The sequence below is a fragment of the Giraffa tippelskirchi genome, chromosome 8 (assembly GCF_054371585.1).
Source record: "Giraffa tippelskirchi isolate mGirTip1 chromosome 8, T2T-mGirTip1v1.2.pri, whole genome shotgun sequence".
Classification (NCBI taxonomy): Eukaryota; Metazoa; Chordata; class Mammalia; order Artiodactyla; family Giraffidae; genus Giraffa; species Giraffa tippelskirchi.
Window position 1 is genome coordinate 65,870,041 of NC_137282.1, and position 12,379 is coordinate 65,882,419.

At 55.6% G+C, this 12,379-nt stretch overlaps 1 protein-coding gene across 1 annotated transcript in view; it reads left to right on the top strand.

Moving 5' to 3' along the window:
• The window catches only part of LOC145517098 (uncharacterized), a 437,457-nt gene that overhangs the window by 38,930 nt on the left and 386,148 nt on the right, over nt 1–12,379 (top strand). The window contains exons 14-16 of the mRNA XM_081519356.1: nt 5,989–6,246; nt 6,859–6,970; nt 11,145–11,370. Coding sequence (XP_081375482.1) covers nt 5,989–6,010 — 22 coding nt within the window. The 3' untranslated portion in view covers nt 6,011–6,246; nt 6,859–6,970; nt 11,145–11,370. The remainder of the gene's footprint in view (nt 1–5,988; nt 6,247–6,858; nt 6,971–11,144; nt 11,371–12,379) is intronic.

A 12,379-nucleotide genomic window follows, 5' to 3' on the forward strand; every position in this document is an offset into this window, starting at 1 on the left:
ACAGCAGCCAAGGGCTTTAGCTCCCGAGTACCTCCCTTCCTTTGGAACTTGGGGGCCCTCTACTCCCCACTTGCACACCACAGACCTTTGCTGAGGATTGTGGGGACCCTCACTCAGTTTGCAGCACGTTGTAGCCATCCCTGTCCTCTCAATACCTCCCTTGAAACTCAGCTTGTGAGCTCCTTTGGAGCAGCGTGGCCCACCTGCAACACTGCAACGGAAGAGACACAGCTGAGAGTGAAACAGCAGCTTAGATCTGACGGCCGGAAAGCTCTGTCAAAAGGGACCTCCCTCTTCACACCGTAGAGGCTCTAGGAGCCGCCAGGGTTTCGGAACCAGTGCTGGGGCCAAAAGGACTCCACAGCTGTTTTCCTTCCTGGGGAGGGTTCTGGCTTGAGTGGGAATGGCTCAAGTCTCCTAAGGTTCTGAAAGCCCACTGTGTGCAGATTCACGGTACACAGAGAGCAGAAGGTGGAGTCCTGTCCTGGAGGTGGTCACAGCTCACGGATGAGCCAGGCAGGCAGGCAGGCAGGGCATGAGAACACCTGAGCTGCCTTGATGAGTCAATGGTGTGGGGGCAGAGGAAGAGAAGCCGGTCTGCTCCCTCGTGTGGTGCCCAGGGCAGGTTGTCCCCAGAGGAATCCCTTACGACAGTGAGGACTATCACGGCTGTTTCCCAAGGGGTTCTGTCAGTGCGTGTCTTCCCCGGAGCGGTCAGGCCGTCTCTAAAATACACTGGCCATGGGCATTGCCTCTCCTTGGAACTTCCCATCTGTTTCTCTTTTTTATGGAACAGTGAATTTCTAGAGGGGTTCTGGGCCACAAGGATGTTGGGTCATTTTCTAGCCTTCTGTCATGAAGAACGCTTTCCTGGGCGTTGGGGTGGTTTGTTGTAACAGCTCCCTTTCTTGGCTTCTTTTGGGAGCTGGTGCAACAAGAGGAGCTCAGCCTCTGCCTTCTGGCTGAGATGGCACCCTTCAAACAGCAATGCCTGCCTGGAGATAATGATGGCATTTGCCAAAAGGGCTTCGTTTGGCACGTGGTACAACGTCCTTTCAGATATCAAAGGCTAGTTCAAAGGACATAAACATGAGAACTCTCCAGTGGAGTCTTACAGTAGGTGGAGCGTCCGAAAAAAACTCCTTCAGTCATTTCACTGAGAGTCATTGATTGGGGACACCAAGAATATAGGAAGGAATGCAGAAAGAAAAGATGAAATTGTGTTCAGGATCGGGCGGAGGGATGAACAGGGCGTGCTTGCCTTGAATCCAGGCTTTGTTGGGGGGTGGGGCATAAAGATGGAACGGGTCTGAAACTACAAAGTGGTGATGGTAACACAGTATCACCAGAGTTACACAACAGTGTTCCCAAATTGCAACAATGATGAAAAAGTTTACTAATCCCAACTTAACCAACAAAAATACAGGAAACCATGCAAAAAAGAAAACATCACCAGAAAGGTGGAAACAAACCAAATACAAAGCAGTTCGGGGGAAAGGAACTCCATGTCCCCTGGGGGCAGACCGAGTTGACGGCGTCCACGGTGAGCAGACAGGGATGGAGGCTGCAGAGCCGACCGCTCCCCTGGACGTGGTGTTTCCGGCAAGGGCTCTGGGTCTCTGTCCAGAGCGGGGGCTCGTTCTCCCTGCAGGGGTGGGTGAGTCATCGTGGGCATCTGGGTGTTGCGCGGGAGCCAGGGCAGGCTCTCCCTGCCGAGGCGGTGACTCCTCCTCTGCCTCGGGTTCTCCTGCCAAAGGCCGAGCAGGTAGAGGTGCACGTGGAGGTGGAGGTTCTGGCTGAGGGGGTGGGACATCAGTGCCTGGGGCTGGGGGTCCTGCAGGCACGGAGATCCGATCTGCCCGGTGTGCTGGCCAGTACCCAGCTGGCCTGGTGTCTCTGCGAGGGCAAGTCTCGGTTCTCCATCTGCCCTCGGTGGATCCCTGGGTCCTGCACCTGGAGCCACCACCTCTGTAGGGACAGGTCTGGGAAGTGGAGCCTGGTTCCAGTTGGAGGCCAGTGCTAGAGCTGTGGGAGAAGCATCGTTTGCCCGCAGGCCAGCCTTGGCATGTGCGTATCCCGGGACAGAAAGCTTCCAAGAGATTCCCAAAGAATACCCAGGTTCGGATGTCTTTTGGGACTGAAGTGTGCAAGATGGGGGGCAGGGGGTGTGAGGCCAGCACTTGCTGCAGGCCCAGCAGCAGCTTTCGGGGACTCGTCCCTGTGTAGCTCAGCACCCCCTCCCCACACACTCCCGTACACCAGCCCCAGCGTCCTCACCTCTGTGCTCTGGCGTGCTGGGCTCCAGGTCCTCCTGCTGCCTCAGAGGCCGGGGTTCTCGGGACTCTGGGTCAGAGCCGGGTGTGCTGAGCTCCGTGGCAGCCTCAGACTGGGCCGCGGGGCGTATCCTGGGCTGTGTCTCGGCAGCAGGCCTTCCCCGCCTCCACTTCGCCCCCGGTGGGGCTGATGCCTCCGTGGGCACGCTCACCTGGAGCCTGCACTGGGCCTCACGGGCGGGGGGGTGGTGCTCCGACCCCTCCCTCCGGGAGCTGGATGGGGTGTCCCCGTCCTCGGCCTCATCACGTGGGAAGCTCTGCAACGACAGTGACCGTCAGCCAGCCATGCTGGGAGTTTTCCGAGCTGGGCCTGGCCAGTGGAGCCGCTGCTTCGGCCTGCTCGAACTTCTCTGCCCAGAAGTGTCAGAGACGTGTGTGTGCTCAGATCCCCACCCGGGAGGAAAGAGACCCACCTGAGGGTGTGAGGTCAGCCTGGGCGGCCGGCCCTGCCCGCACTCTCGCCATCCCGCCCAGCATGCTCTCCCCTGGGGTGTGGACACAGCTTGTCCGCAGGCTTCTGACCCCACATCCGCCTGGGCTTCCTTGAGTGAGACACACCCCGAGAAACCCGCATCCACACACACAGGCAAAGGACCCGGTGTTTCCTGGTGGCATGGGAGAGGTGGCCTGGCCCGGCCTGGGGCTCCCCGTGTTACCTTTCTGTTTCTCCGGGCAAAGGGCCAGAGGCGTCTCGGGGGTGCCCTGAGCCAACGTCGACAGGGTGCCCACGCACACTGCCTGTGAGCTCTCCTGAGGCCCCGGCCTCTGGGCAGGGGCAAACAGCAGAACATCTCGGCAGCAAGTGATCTGGCTGGGGGCTCCTCTCCGCTCTCGAGGCCTGGATACCCGGGTTGCGGGTTCTGTTGGGTTCTGTTGCCGGCAGGTGACATCATTTCCTGGGGTTCGTGCTGAGGTCCCTTCCCCAAAACTTCCCAAGGGAATCTCTGGGTTTCTGACTGCTCGACCACCACCCTTAAGCCATGTGCAGGCACAGTGACACCCACCCAGCCCAGCCGACAGCCCTGGGGAGGCCTGGGTGCAGCCAGGGCCTGAGCTCCGAGGGCCCCGCTGCTCTCAGACCAGGCTCCTTCTTCTCATAAGTGGTGTGGCCCTGGACAAGCATATGCCCCTCAGGGTTTCCCCAGTCTCTCCATCTGCAGAGTGGCGGTCATTCTCCCATCTGCTTCCTAGGTCTGTCGGCCTACGAGCAGCTCCATGCCTTTCCACCTGGGGCCGATATCACGTGGAGCTTGTGCGCTGAGACTTCAGAAAGAAAGATTCCTTCCTGGGCTGACACAGCACAGAATGGGGCAGAACGAGGCCTGGATGTGCCGTGGTACCCAGGAAAAGGCACTCCCCCTCCTGACTGTTTTGAGACCCCGCGTCCAAGTTGCAGGACCGAAAGGAAGACTCGAAGGTCTCCCTCTCTTATAGAAAAGAGTAGCCAAGTTTCTGGTCCTCTGGTTCCATTGAGATTCTGTTCAAGTGTCCCAGCTCGGCTTCTGCGGGTGGCTGAGCTTCTAATGGCTCCCTGCGTTCTTGTCTTTTCCTCTCCAAACCTTCCGTCCTTTTCCCCCTTCTGGGGTGGATGGGCGCTGTCATTGCTTCTACCTTCGAGACAGATTGATGAAAAGTCTGGACCATCGACTCCTTTCCTCTCTTTGGTTCCGTGTCTCTCTCTGGCTGTGTCCCTCTCTTTTCCTTTCTCAATTCAGTCTGTGTCTTCCTCTTTCTCTCTCGTGTGTGGACGGATGGATGCTAGGAATGCACGTGTATATGATTAGATGAGGGTTATGTTTTAGGGATAGGTTAGAGGGAGAGAAAGGCTTTAGGTCGGAGTTGGTCATGGGGGAAGGGTCAAGGGTGGTGGTGGTGTTTCTTGGACTCTGAGTGCTGTGCATTCTTCGTCTCTTTCCATATGAACCCCTTCTCAGATACACCACTTGCAAGGAGTCTCTCGTGTTCCGTTTCCTCTCTTTTGCATTTGTGAATGCTTAGCTTCTCTGTTGTGAAGAGGTTCCATTGGATGGAAACCCATTGGTGTACTTCGTGTACCTCTTTCCCTTACTTGAAGAGACCCATTTCTACCTCCGCCCAGCAAATGGCAAGGAGACTCTGATGTTAAGGAGCCTTTGACCTACGCTTCTTTCTAGCTATCTCATGACATCAGCCTTTAGGGTGAGGTTTTCCCCGATATTGAGGTGGTCTGAGATCAAAACCAATAGCGTTCTTCAGATGTAGCTGTCTGGTTTTCCCATGGACATGTATTGAAGAGGCTTTCTTGTTCCCATTTGGATATTCTCCCCTTCTGTGTCAGAGATGAGTTGACCATGGATGCTGGGGTCTGTGTCTGGACCCTCAACTTTATTCCATCGATCTGGATCTGTGTGTGTTGTTGTATTCCCAATAGCATACTGTCCGGCTCCTGCTGCTGCTGCTGCGGCTAAGTCACTTCAGTCGTGTCTGACTCTGCGCGACCCCATGGCCTGCAGCCTACCAGGCTCCTCCGTCCAGGGCATTTTCCAGGCAAGAGTACTGGAGTGGGTCGCCATTGCCTTCTCCGATACTCTCCTGAGGATCCTAGTTTGGTCGTCTAATTTCCTTTCACACAACCTTGGATGTCCGTATCGGGGCTTTTTCGTCGGATTGTATTGACAATTTAGGCTCTTTTCTGTTTCCGTACCCCTTTTGCAATTCTTGGTTGGGTGCGAAAATGCATTGGCATTTTGGGAGGAATAGCATCGAAGCTGTGGATTGCCTTGTGGGGCTGGGATATCATTTTCCAAATAGGAATTCTTTCAAGCCCTGAGCACAGCTTCTCTTTCCAGGGATTGGTGTGGGCTTGATCTTCCTTCTTCCATCTCTCGCCGTTTTGTGAGAACAGGTCCTTCCTTCCCTTCTGGGTTAGATGGACTCGTGGGGATCACTTCAGTGAATGGCATTGTCAGTGGGGGTGATAATTCCCTTCTCATTGGAAGACTTTGCTGTGAGTATTAGAAATGCAAGTGATTTCTCTTCCCCTTCCTCCCTGTCCATCTCTCAGAGCCACCGGGAAACAGAGGCCTCACCCAGGGTCACACAGGCCTGAGGAGGTACAACTAGACTGTTGATTCTTCAGGCCCTCAGTGCTGGACATCATCCGGGATACTCTGTGTGTGTCTTCCTCAGTCTGGTGTCCCTTCAGACCTTTCCCTAGTTTTCACAGGCTTGTTGTGTTGGTGTTCTTTGTCTGTTTGGAGACACATCCTTGATAAGCTTTGTGTTTCCACTCATTCGTCTCGCGATGTATGACCTGTCTTTTGCTTTTGTACTGAGGTCTTTCCCACAGTAGATATCTTTGATTTTGCAAAGTGCACTGTATTCTCCTGGTTTTTTTTGTGGACTGCCTTTTAGTTTTGTGTGTGAAGACTCAAAGCACGTGTCCGGTTTCTGCTCATTGTTCCTCTAGATTTGTGACAAGTTTTCATGGAATGTTTGTCTAGGGATAACTGGAAGTGAACTCGGTGTAAGGTGTCAAGTCTCCATCTCCATTCATGTCATCCCCTGCAGTTTCCAATACCCTGTTCCTGAGTGGTTTTGGAGGCCTTGTGGGAAGTTTACTTGCATTGGAGTTTGCATTTCCACCTTGATTAACTTCACACTGTTCTGCCCTCAGGGACACTGTCAAGGGGGAGTGAGGAGCAGCCTGCACTTCCAGCTGTGAACACACGGTGGGGCGAGTGGTGCTCTCCCCTCTGGGAGCCCTAGGCCACAGGTATCCCAGTGAGGAGCCAGCTCTGTGCTCAGCTGAAAGGAGTTAGTCTCTCAGGAGCCTGTGAGCCCTTCCGTTTGGATCACCCAGGGTGGGCATTTACTGTGACAGAAAAAATTGCCCTGAATTCCATGGACGGAAGAGCCTGGCTGTGTAGAGATCGTGAGTTGCCGTGAATCAGACACAACTGAGGACACAAAAATTCAATAGATTAAAACACTTTTTGGGGGTGGGGGTGAGTGAAATGGGGTGATGTGGGTTTTTTTGTCTTATAAAATAGCCAAGGGGAATCTAGTTTAAACCTAAATTCACATATATGGGATAGGTATAGCTCTCCGTCACCCTATTAAAAAAACTACTAAACTTTTCTGAAAGTTTATTTTGTAGCTTCCTTGAGCACTTCATTGTGAAGCTTTTTTTTTTTTTCTGTGACTTTGGCCTCATTAAAAAGTACGGTTTGCCTTTACTGGATAATTTTGTTCATTGGTTTCTTAGGGAATCTTGGTAATATTTGAGTTTCCTGGGGAGTATGGTCACATGACCTGGCCCTGGCCCATCGGTGCCTTCCACCTCCTTGGCCACTGTGATTGGCTCCGGACTGGGGCAGTGCCCAATCGGGGCCCAGGGCCGGGCCTCACGTTAGAAGCCAGGGGAAGAGGAGCTCTCGTCCTGCTGGGGTAGGGGAAGGGGTGGGGCCGGGGGAGGTCCGGCTCCATAAGTGGGAGGGGCGTGAGGTCCGCCTGCGGCAGCTGGTGACCTTCCTGCTCCCCTCAGGGCAGAGCCGCCGGCGTGAGAATGAGGGCGCTGCTGAGCCCAGGGACTGGGATGGCCTGTTGCTGCTGTGGTCCCAGAGGTCCACCCGAGACCTGAGGGAAGCCGTCTGCCCGTGAGTCCTCTCCCGCTTGTCTGTCAGCTTGTTTGAAACATGCTGGGTTTTCTGCCCAGCTGGCTAAGGGGAGTCCCTGGAAATGCAAGGGTGTGGGTTTTGGCAGACTTCAGGGAAGACATGCCAGATGAGCCTGGGAGACTCCAGCTTAATCTGGATTCAGGAGATATCTCCTCGGGCCAGCTAGTAATTGTAGGATAAGCCTAATGAGTCTTCACAGGATGAAGAGAGTAACGTGTCAAGGTAGCAATCGATGTCCTCATTCGAGAGGATGAAGCTGGTGCTCAGAGAAGGGGGGAACTTGGCCAGAGCAAGGAGGTGTGCACCCAGACAGAAGCCCCAGATCCGGCCATTGGAGCTCAGGGAGGCCACTGGTGTGGCTTGTCCCTGTGGCAGGGGCCGAGGCACGCAGCCCACCCTGATTCCTGCGGGGGCCTGACTTGGGAAGTGCCATCTGGTAGCTTTGAGACTCACCAAACCAAATTGCACTGGAGAGAGGAAGGACACCTTCCTTCATCCAGCCCCCACCCCCGCCGGATTCCCACATACCCTGACCCCTTTCTCTGGATTTCGGAGCCATTTCCAGAGTCCCGCTCATATGACCTCATTCGAAGTGCACTGTGGACGAGCTGCCATCTGCAGCTGCTACCACAGCAGCCAAGGGCTTTAGCTCCCGAGTACCTCCCTTCCTTTGGAACTTGGGGGCCCTCTACTCCCCACTTGCACACCACAGACCTTTGCTGAGGATTGTGGGGACCCTCACTCAGTTTGCAGCACGTTGTAGCCATCCCTGTCCTCTCAATACCTCCCTTGAAACTCAGCTTGTGAGCTCCTTTGGAGCAGCGTGGCCCACCTGCAACACTGCAACGGAAGAGACACAGCTGAGAGTGAAACAGCAGCTTAGATCTGACGGCCGGAAAGCTCTGTCAAAAGGGACCTCCCTCTTCACACCGTAGAGGCTCTAGGAGCCGCCAGGGTTTCGGAACCAGTGCTGGGGCCAAAAGGACTCCACAGCTGTTTTCCTTCCTGGGGAGGGTTCTGGCTCGAGTGGGAATGGCTCAAGTCTCCTAAGGTTCTGAAAGCCCACTGTGTGCAGATTCACGGTACACAGAGAGCAGAAGGTGGAGTCCTGTCCTGGAGGTGGTCACAGCTCACGGATGAGCCAGGCAGGCAGGCAGGCAGGGCATGAGAACACCTGAGCTGCCTTGATGAGTCAATGGTGTGGGGGCAGAGGAAGAGAAGCCGGTCTGCTCCCTCGTGTGGTGCCCAGGGCAGGTTGTCCCCAGAGGAATCCCTTACGACAGTGAGGACTATCACGGCTGTTTCCCAAGGGGTTCTGTCAGTGCGTGTCTTCCCCGGAGCGGTCAGGCCGTCTCTAAAATACACTGGCCATGGGCATTGCCTCTCCTTGGAACTTCCCATCTGTTTCTCTTTTTTATGGAACAGTGAATTTCTAGAGGGGTTCTGGGCCACAAGGATGTTGGGTCATTTTCTAGCCTTCTGTCATGAAGAACGCTTTCCTGGGCGTTGGGGTGGTTTGTTGTAACAGCTCCCTTTCTTGGCTTCTTTTGGGAGCTGGTGCAACAAGAGGAGCTCAGCCTCTGCCTTCTGGCTGAGATGGCACCCTTCAAACAGCAATGCCTGCCTGGAGATAATGATGGCATTTGCCAAAAGGGCTTCGTTTGGCACGTGGTACAACGTCCTTTCAGATATCAAAGGCTAGTTCAAAGGACATAAACATGAGAACTCTCCAGTGGAGTCTTACAGTAGGTGGAGCGTCCGAAAAAAACTCCTTCAGTCATTTCACTGAGAGTCATTGATTGGGGACACCAAGAATATAGGAAGGAATGCAGAAAGAAAAGATGAAATTGTGTTCAGGATCGGGCGGAGGGATGAACAGGGCGTGCTTGCCTTGAATCCAGGCTTTGTTGGGGGGTGGGGCATAAAGATGGAACGGGTCTGAAACTACAAAGTGGTGATGGTAACACAGTATCACCAGAGTTACACAACAGTGTTCCCAAATTGCAACAATGATGAAAAAGTTTACTAATCCCAACTTAACCAACAAAAATACAGGAAACCATGCAAAAAAGAAAACATCACCAGAAAGGTGGAAACAAACCAAATACAAAGCAGTTCGGGGGAAAGGAACTCCATGTCCCCTGGGGGCAGACCGAGTTGACGGCGTCCACGGTGAGCAGACAGGGATGGAGGCTGCAGAGCCGACCGCTCCCCTGGACGTGGTGTTTCCGGCAAGGGCTCTGGGTCTCTGTCCAGAGCGGGGGCTCGTTCTCCCTGCAGGGGTGGGTGAGTCATCGTGGGCATCTGGGTGTTGCGCGGGAGCCAGGGCAGGCTCTCCCTGCCGAGGCGGTGACTCCTCCTCTGCCTCGGGTTCTCCTGCCAAAGGCCGAGCAGGTAGAGGTGCACGTGGAGGTGGAGGTTCTGGCTGAGGGGGTGGGACATCAGTGCCTGGGGCTGGGGGTCCTGCAGGCACGGAGATCCGATCTGCCCGGTGTGCTGGCCAGTACCCAGCTGGCCTGGTGTCTCTGCGAGGGCAAGTCTCGGTTCTCCATCTGCCCTCGGTGGATCCCTGGGTCCTGCACCTGGAGCCACCACCTCTGTAGGGACAGGTCTGGGAAGTGGAGCCTGGTTCCAGTTGGAGGCCAGTGCTAGAGCTGTGGGAGAAGCATCGTTTGCCCGCAGGCCAGCCTTGGCATGTGCGTATCCCGGGACAGAAAGCTTCCAAGAGATTCCCAAAGAATACCCAGGTTCGGATGTCTTTTGGGACTGAAGTGTGCAAGATGGGGGGCAGGGGGTGTGAGGCCAGCACTTGCTGCAGGCCCAGCAGCAGCTTTCGGGGACTCGTCCCTGTGTAGCTCAGCACCCCCTCCCCACACACTCCCGTACACCAGCCCCAGCGTCCTCACCTCTGTGCTCTGGCGTGCTGGGCTCCAGGTCCTCCTGCTGCCTCAGAGGCCGGGGTTCTCGGGACTCTGGGTCAGAGCCGGGTGTGCTGAGCTCCGTGGCAGCCTCAGACTGGGCCGCGGGGCGTATCCTGGGCTGTGTCTCGGCAGCAGGCCTTCCCCGCCTCCACTTCGCCCCCGGTGGGGCTGATGCCTCCGTGGGCACGCTCACCTGGAGCCTGCACTGGGCCTCACGGGCGGGGGGGTGGTGCTCCGACCCCTCCCTCCGGGAGCTGGATGGGGTGTCCCCGTCCTCGGCCTCATCACGTGGGAAGCTCTGCAACGACAGTGACCGTCAGCCAGCCATGCTGGGAGTTTTCCGAGCTGGGCCTGGCCAGTGGAGCCGCTGCTTCGGCCTGCTCGAACTTCTCTGCCCAGAAGTGTCAGAGACGTGTGTGTGCTCAGATCCCCACCCGGGAGGAAAGAGACCCACCTGAGGGTGTGAGGTCAGCCTGGGCGGCCGGCCCTGCCCGCACTCTCCCCATCCCGCCCAGCATGCTCTCCCCTGGGGTGTGGACACAGCTTGTCCGCAGGCTTCTGACCCCACATCCGCCTGGGCTTCCTTGAGTGAGACACACCCCGAGAAACCCGCATCCACACACACAGGCAAAGGACCCGGTGTTTCCTGGTGGCATGGGAGAGGTGGCCTGGCCCGGCCTGGGGCTCCCCGTGTTACCTTTCTGTTTCTCCGGGCAAAGGGCCAGAGGCGTCTCGGGGGTGCCCTGAGCCAACGTCGACAGGGTGCCCACGCACACTGCCTGTGAGCTCTCCTGAGGCCCCGGCCTCTGGGCAGGGGCAAACAGCAGAACATCTCGGCAGCAAGTGATCTGGCTGGGGGCTCCTCTCCGCTCTCGAGGCCTGGATACCCGGGTTGCGGGTTCTGTTGGGTTCTGTTGCCGGCAGGTGACATCATTTCCTGGGGTTCGTGCTGAGGTCCCTTCCCCAAAACTTCCCAAGGGAATCTCTGGGTTTCTGACTGCTCGACCACCACCCTTAAGCCATGTGCAGGCACAGTGACACCCACCCAGCCCAGCCGACAGCCCTGGGGAGGCCTGGGTGCAGCCAGGGCCTGAGCTCCGAGGGCCCCGCTGCTCTCAGACCAGGCTCCTTCTTCTCATAAGTGGTGTGGCCCTGGACAAGCATATGCCCCTCAGGGTTTCCCCAGTCTCTCCATCTGCAGAGTGGCGGTCATTCTCCCATCTGCTTCCTAGGTCTGTCGGCCTACGAGCAGCTCCATGCCTTTCCACCTGGGGCCGATATCACGTGGAGCTTGTGCGCTGAGACTTCAGAAAGAAAGATTCCTTCCTGGGCTGACACAGCACAGAATGGGGCAGAACGAGGCCTGGATGTGCCGTGGTACCCAGGAAAAGGCACTCCCCCTCCTGACTGTTTTGAGACCCCGCATCCAAGTTGCAGGACCGAAAGGAAGACTCGAAGGTCTCCCTCTCTTATAGAAAAGAGTAGCCAAGTTTCTGGTCCTCTGGTTCCATTGAGATTCTGTTCAAGTGTCCCAGCTCGGCTTCTGCGGGTGGCTGAGCTTCTAATGGCTCCCTGCGTTCTTGTCTTTTCCTCTCCAAACCTTCCGTCCTTTTCCCCCTTCTGGGGTGGATGGGCGCTGTCATTGCTTCTACCTTCGAGACAGATTGATGAAAAGTCTGGACCATCGACTCCTTTCCTCTCTTTGGTTCCGTGTCTCTCTCTGGCTGTGTCCCTCTCTTTTCCTTTCTCAATTCAGTCTGTGTCTTCCTCTTTCTCTCTCGTGTGTGGACGGATGGATGCTAGGAATGCACGTGTATATGATTAGATGAGGGTTATGTTTTAGGGATAGGTTAGAGGGAGAGAAAGGCTTTAGGTCGGAGTTGGTCATGGGGGAAGGGTCAAGGGTGGTGGTGGTGTTTCTTGGACTCTGAGTGCTGTGCATTCTTCGTCTCTTTCCATATGAACCCCTTCTCAGATACACCACTTGCAAGGAGTCTCTCGTGTTCCGTTTCCTCTCTTTTGCATTTGTGAATGCTTAGCTTCTCTGTTGTGAAGAGGTTCCATTGGATGGAAACCCATTGGTGTACTTCGTGTACCTCTTTCCCTTACTTGAAGAGACCCATTTCTACCTCCGCCCAGCAAATGGCAAGGAGACTCTGATGTTAAGGAGCCTTTGACCTACGCTTCTTTCTAGCTATCTCATGACATCAGCCTTTAGGGTGAGGTTTTCCCCGATATTGAGGTGGTCTGAGATCAAAACCAATAGCGTTCTTCAGATGTAGCTGTCTGGTTTTCCCATGGACATGTATTGAAGAGGCTTTCTTGTTCCCATTTGGATATTCTCCCCTTCTGTGTCAGAGATGAGTTGAGCATGGATGCTGGGGTCTGTGTCTGGACCCTCAACTTTATTCCATCGATCTGGATCTGTGTGTGTTGTTGTATTCCCAATAGCATACTGTCCGGCTCC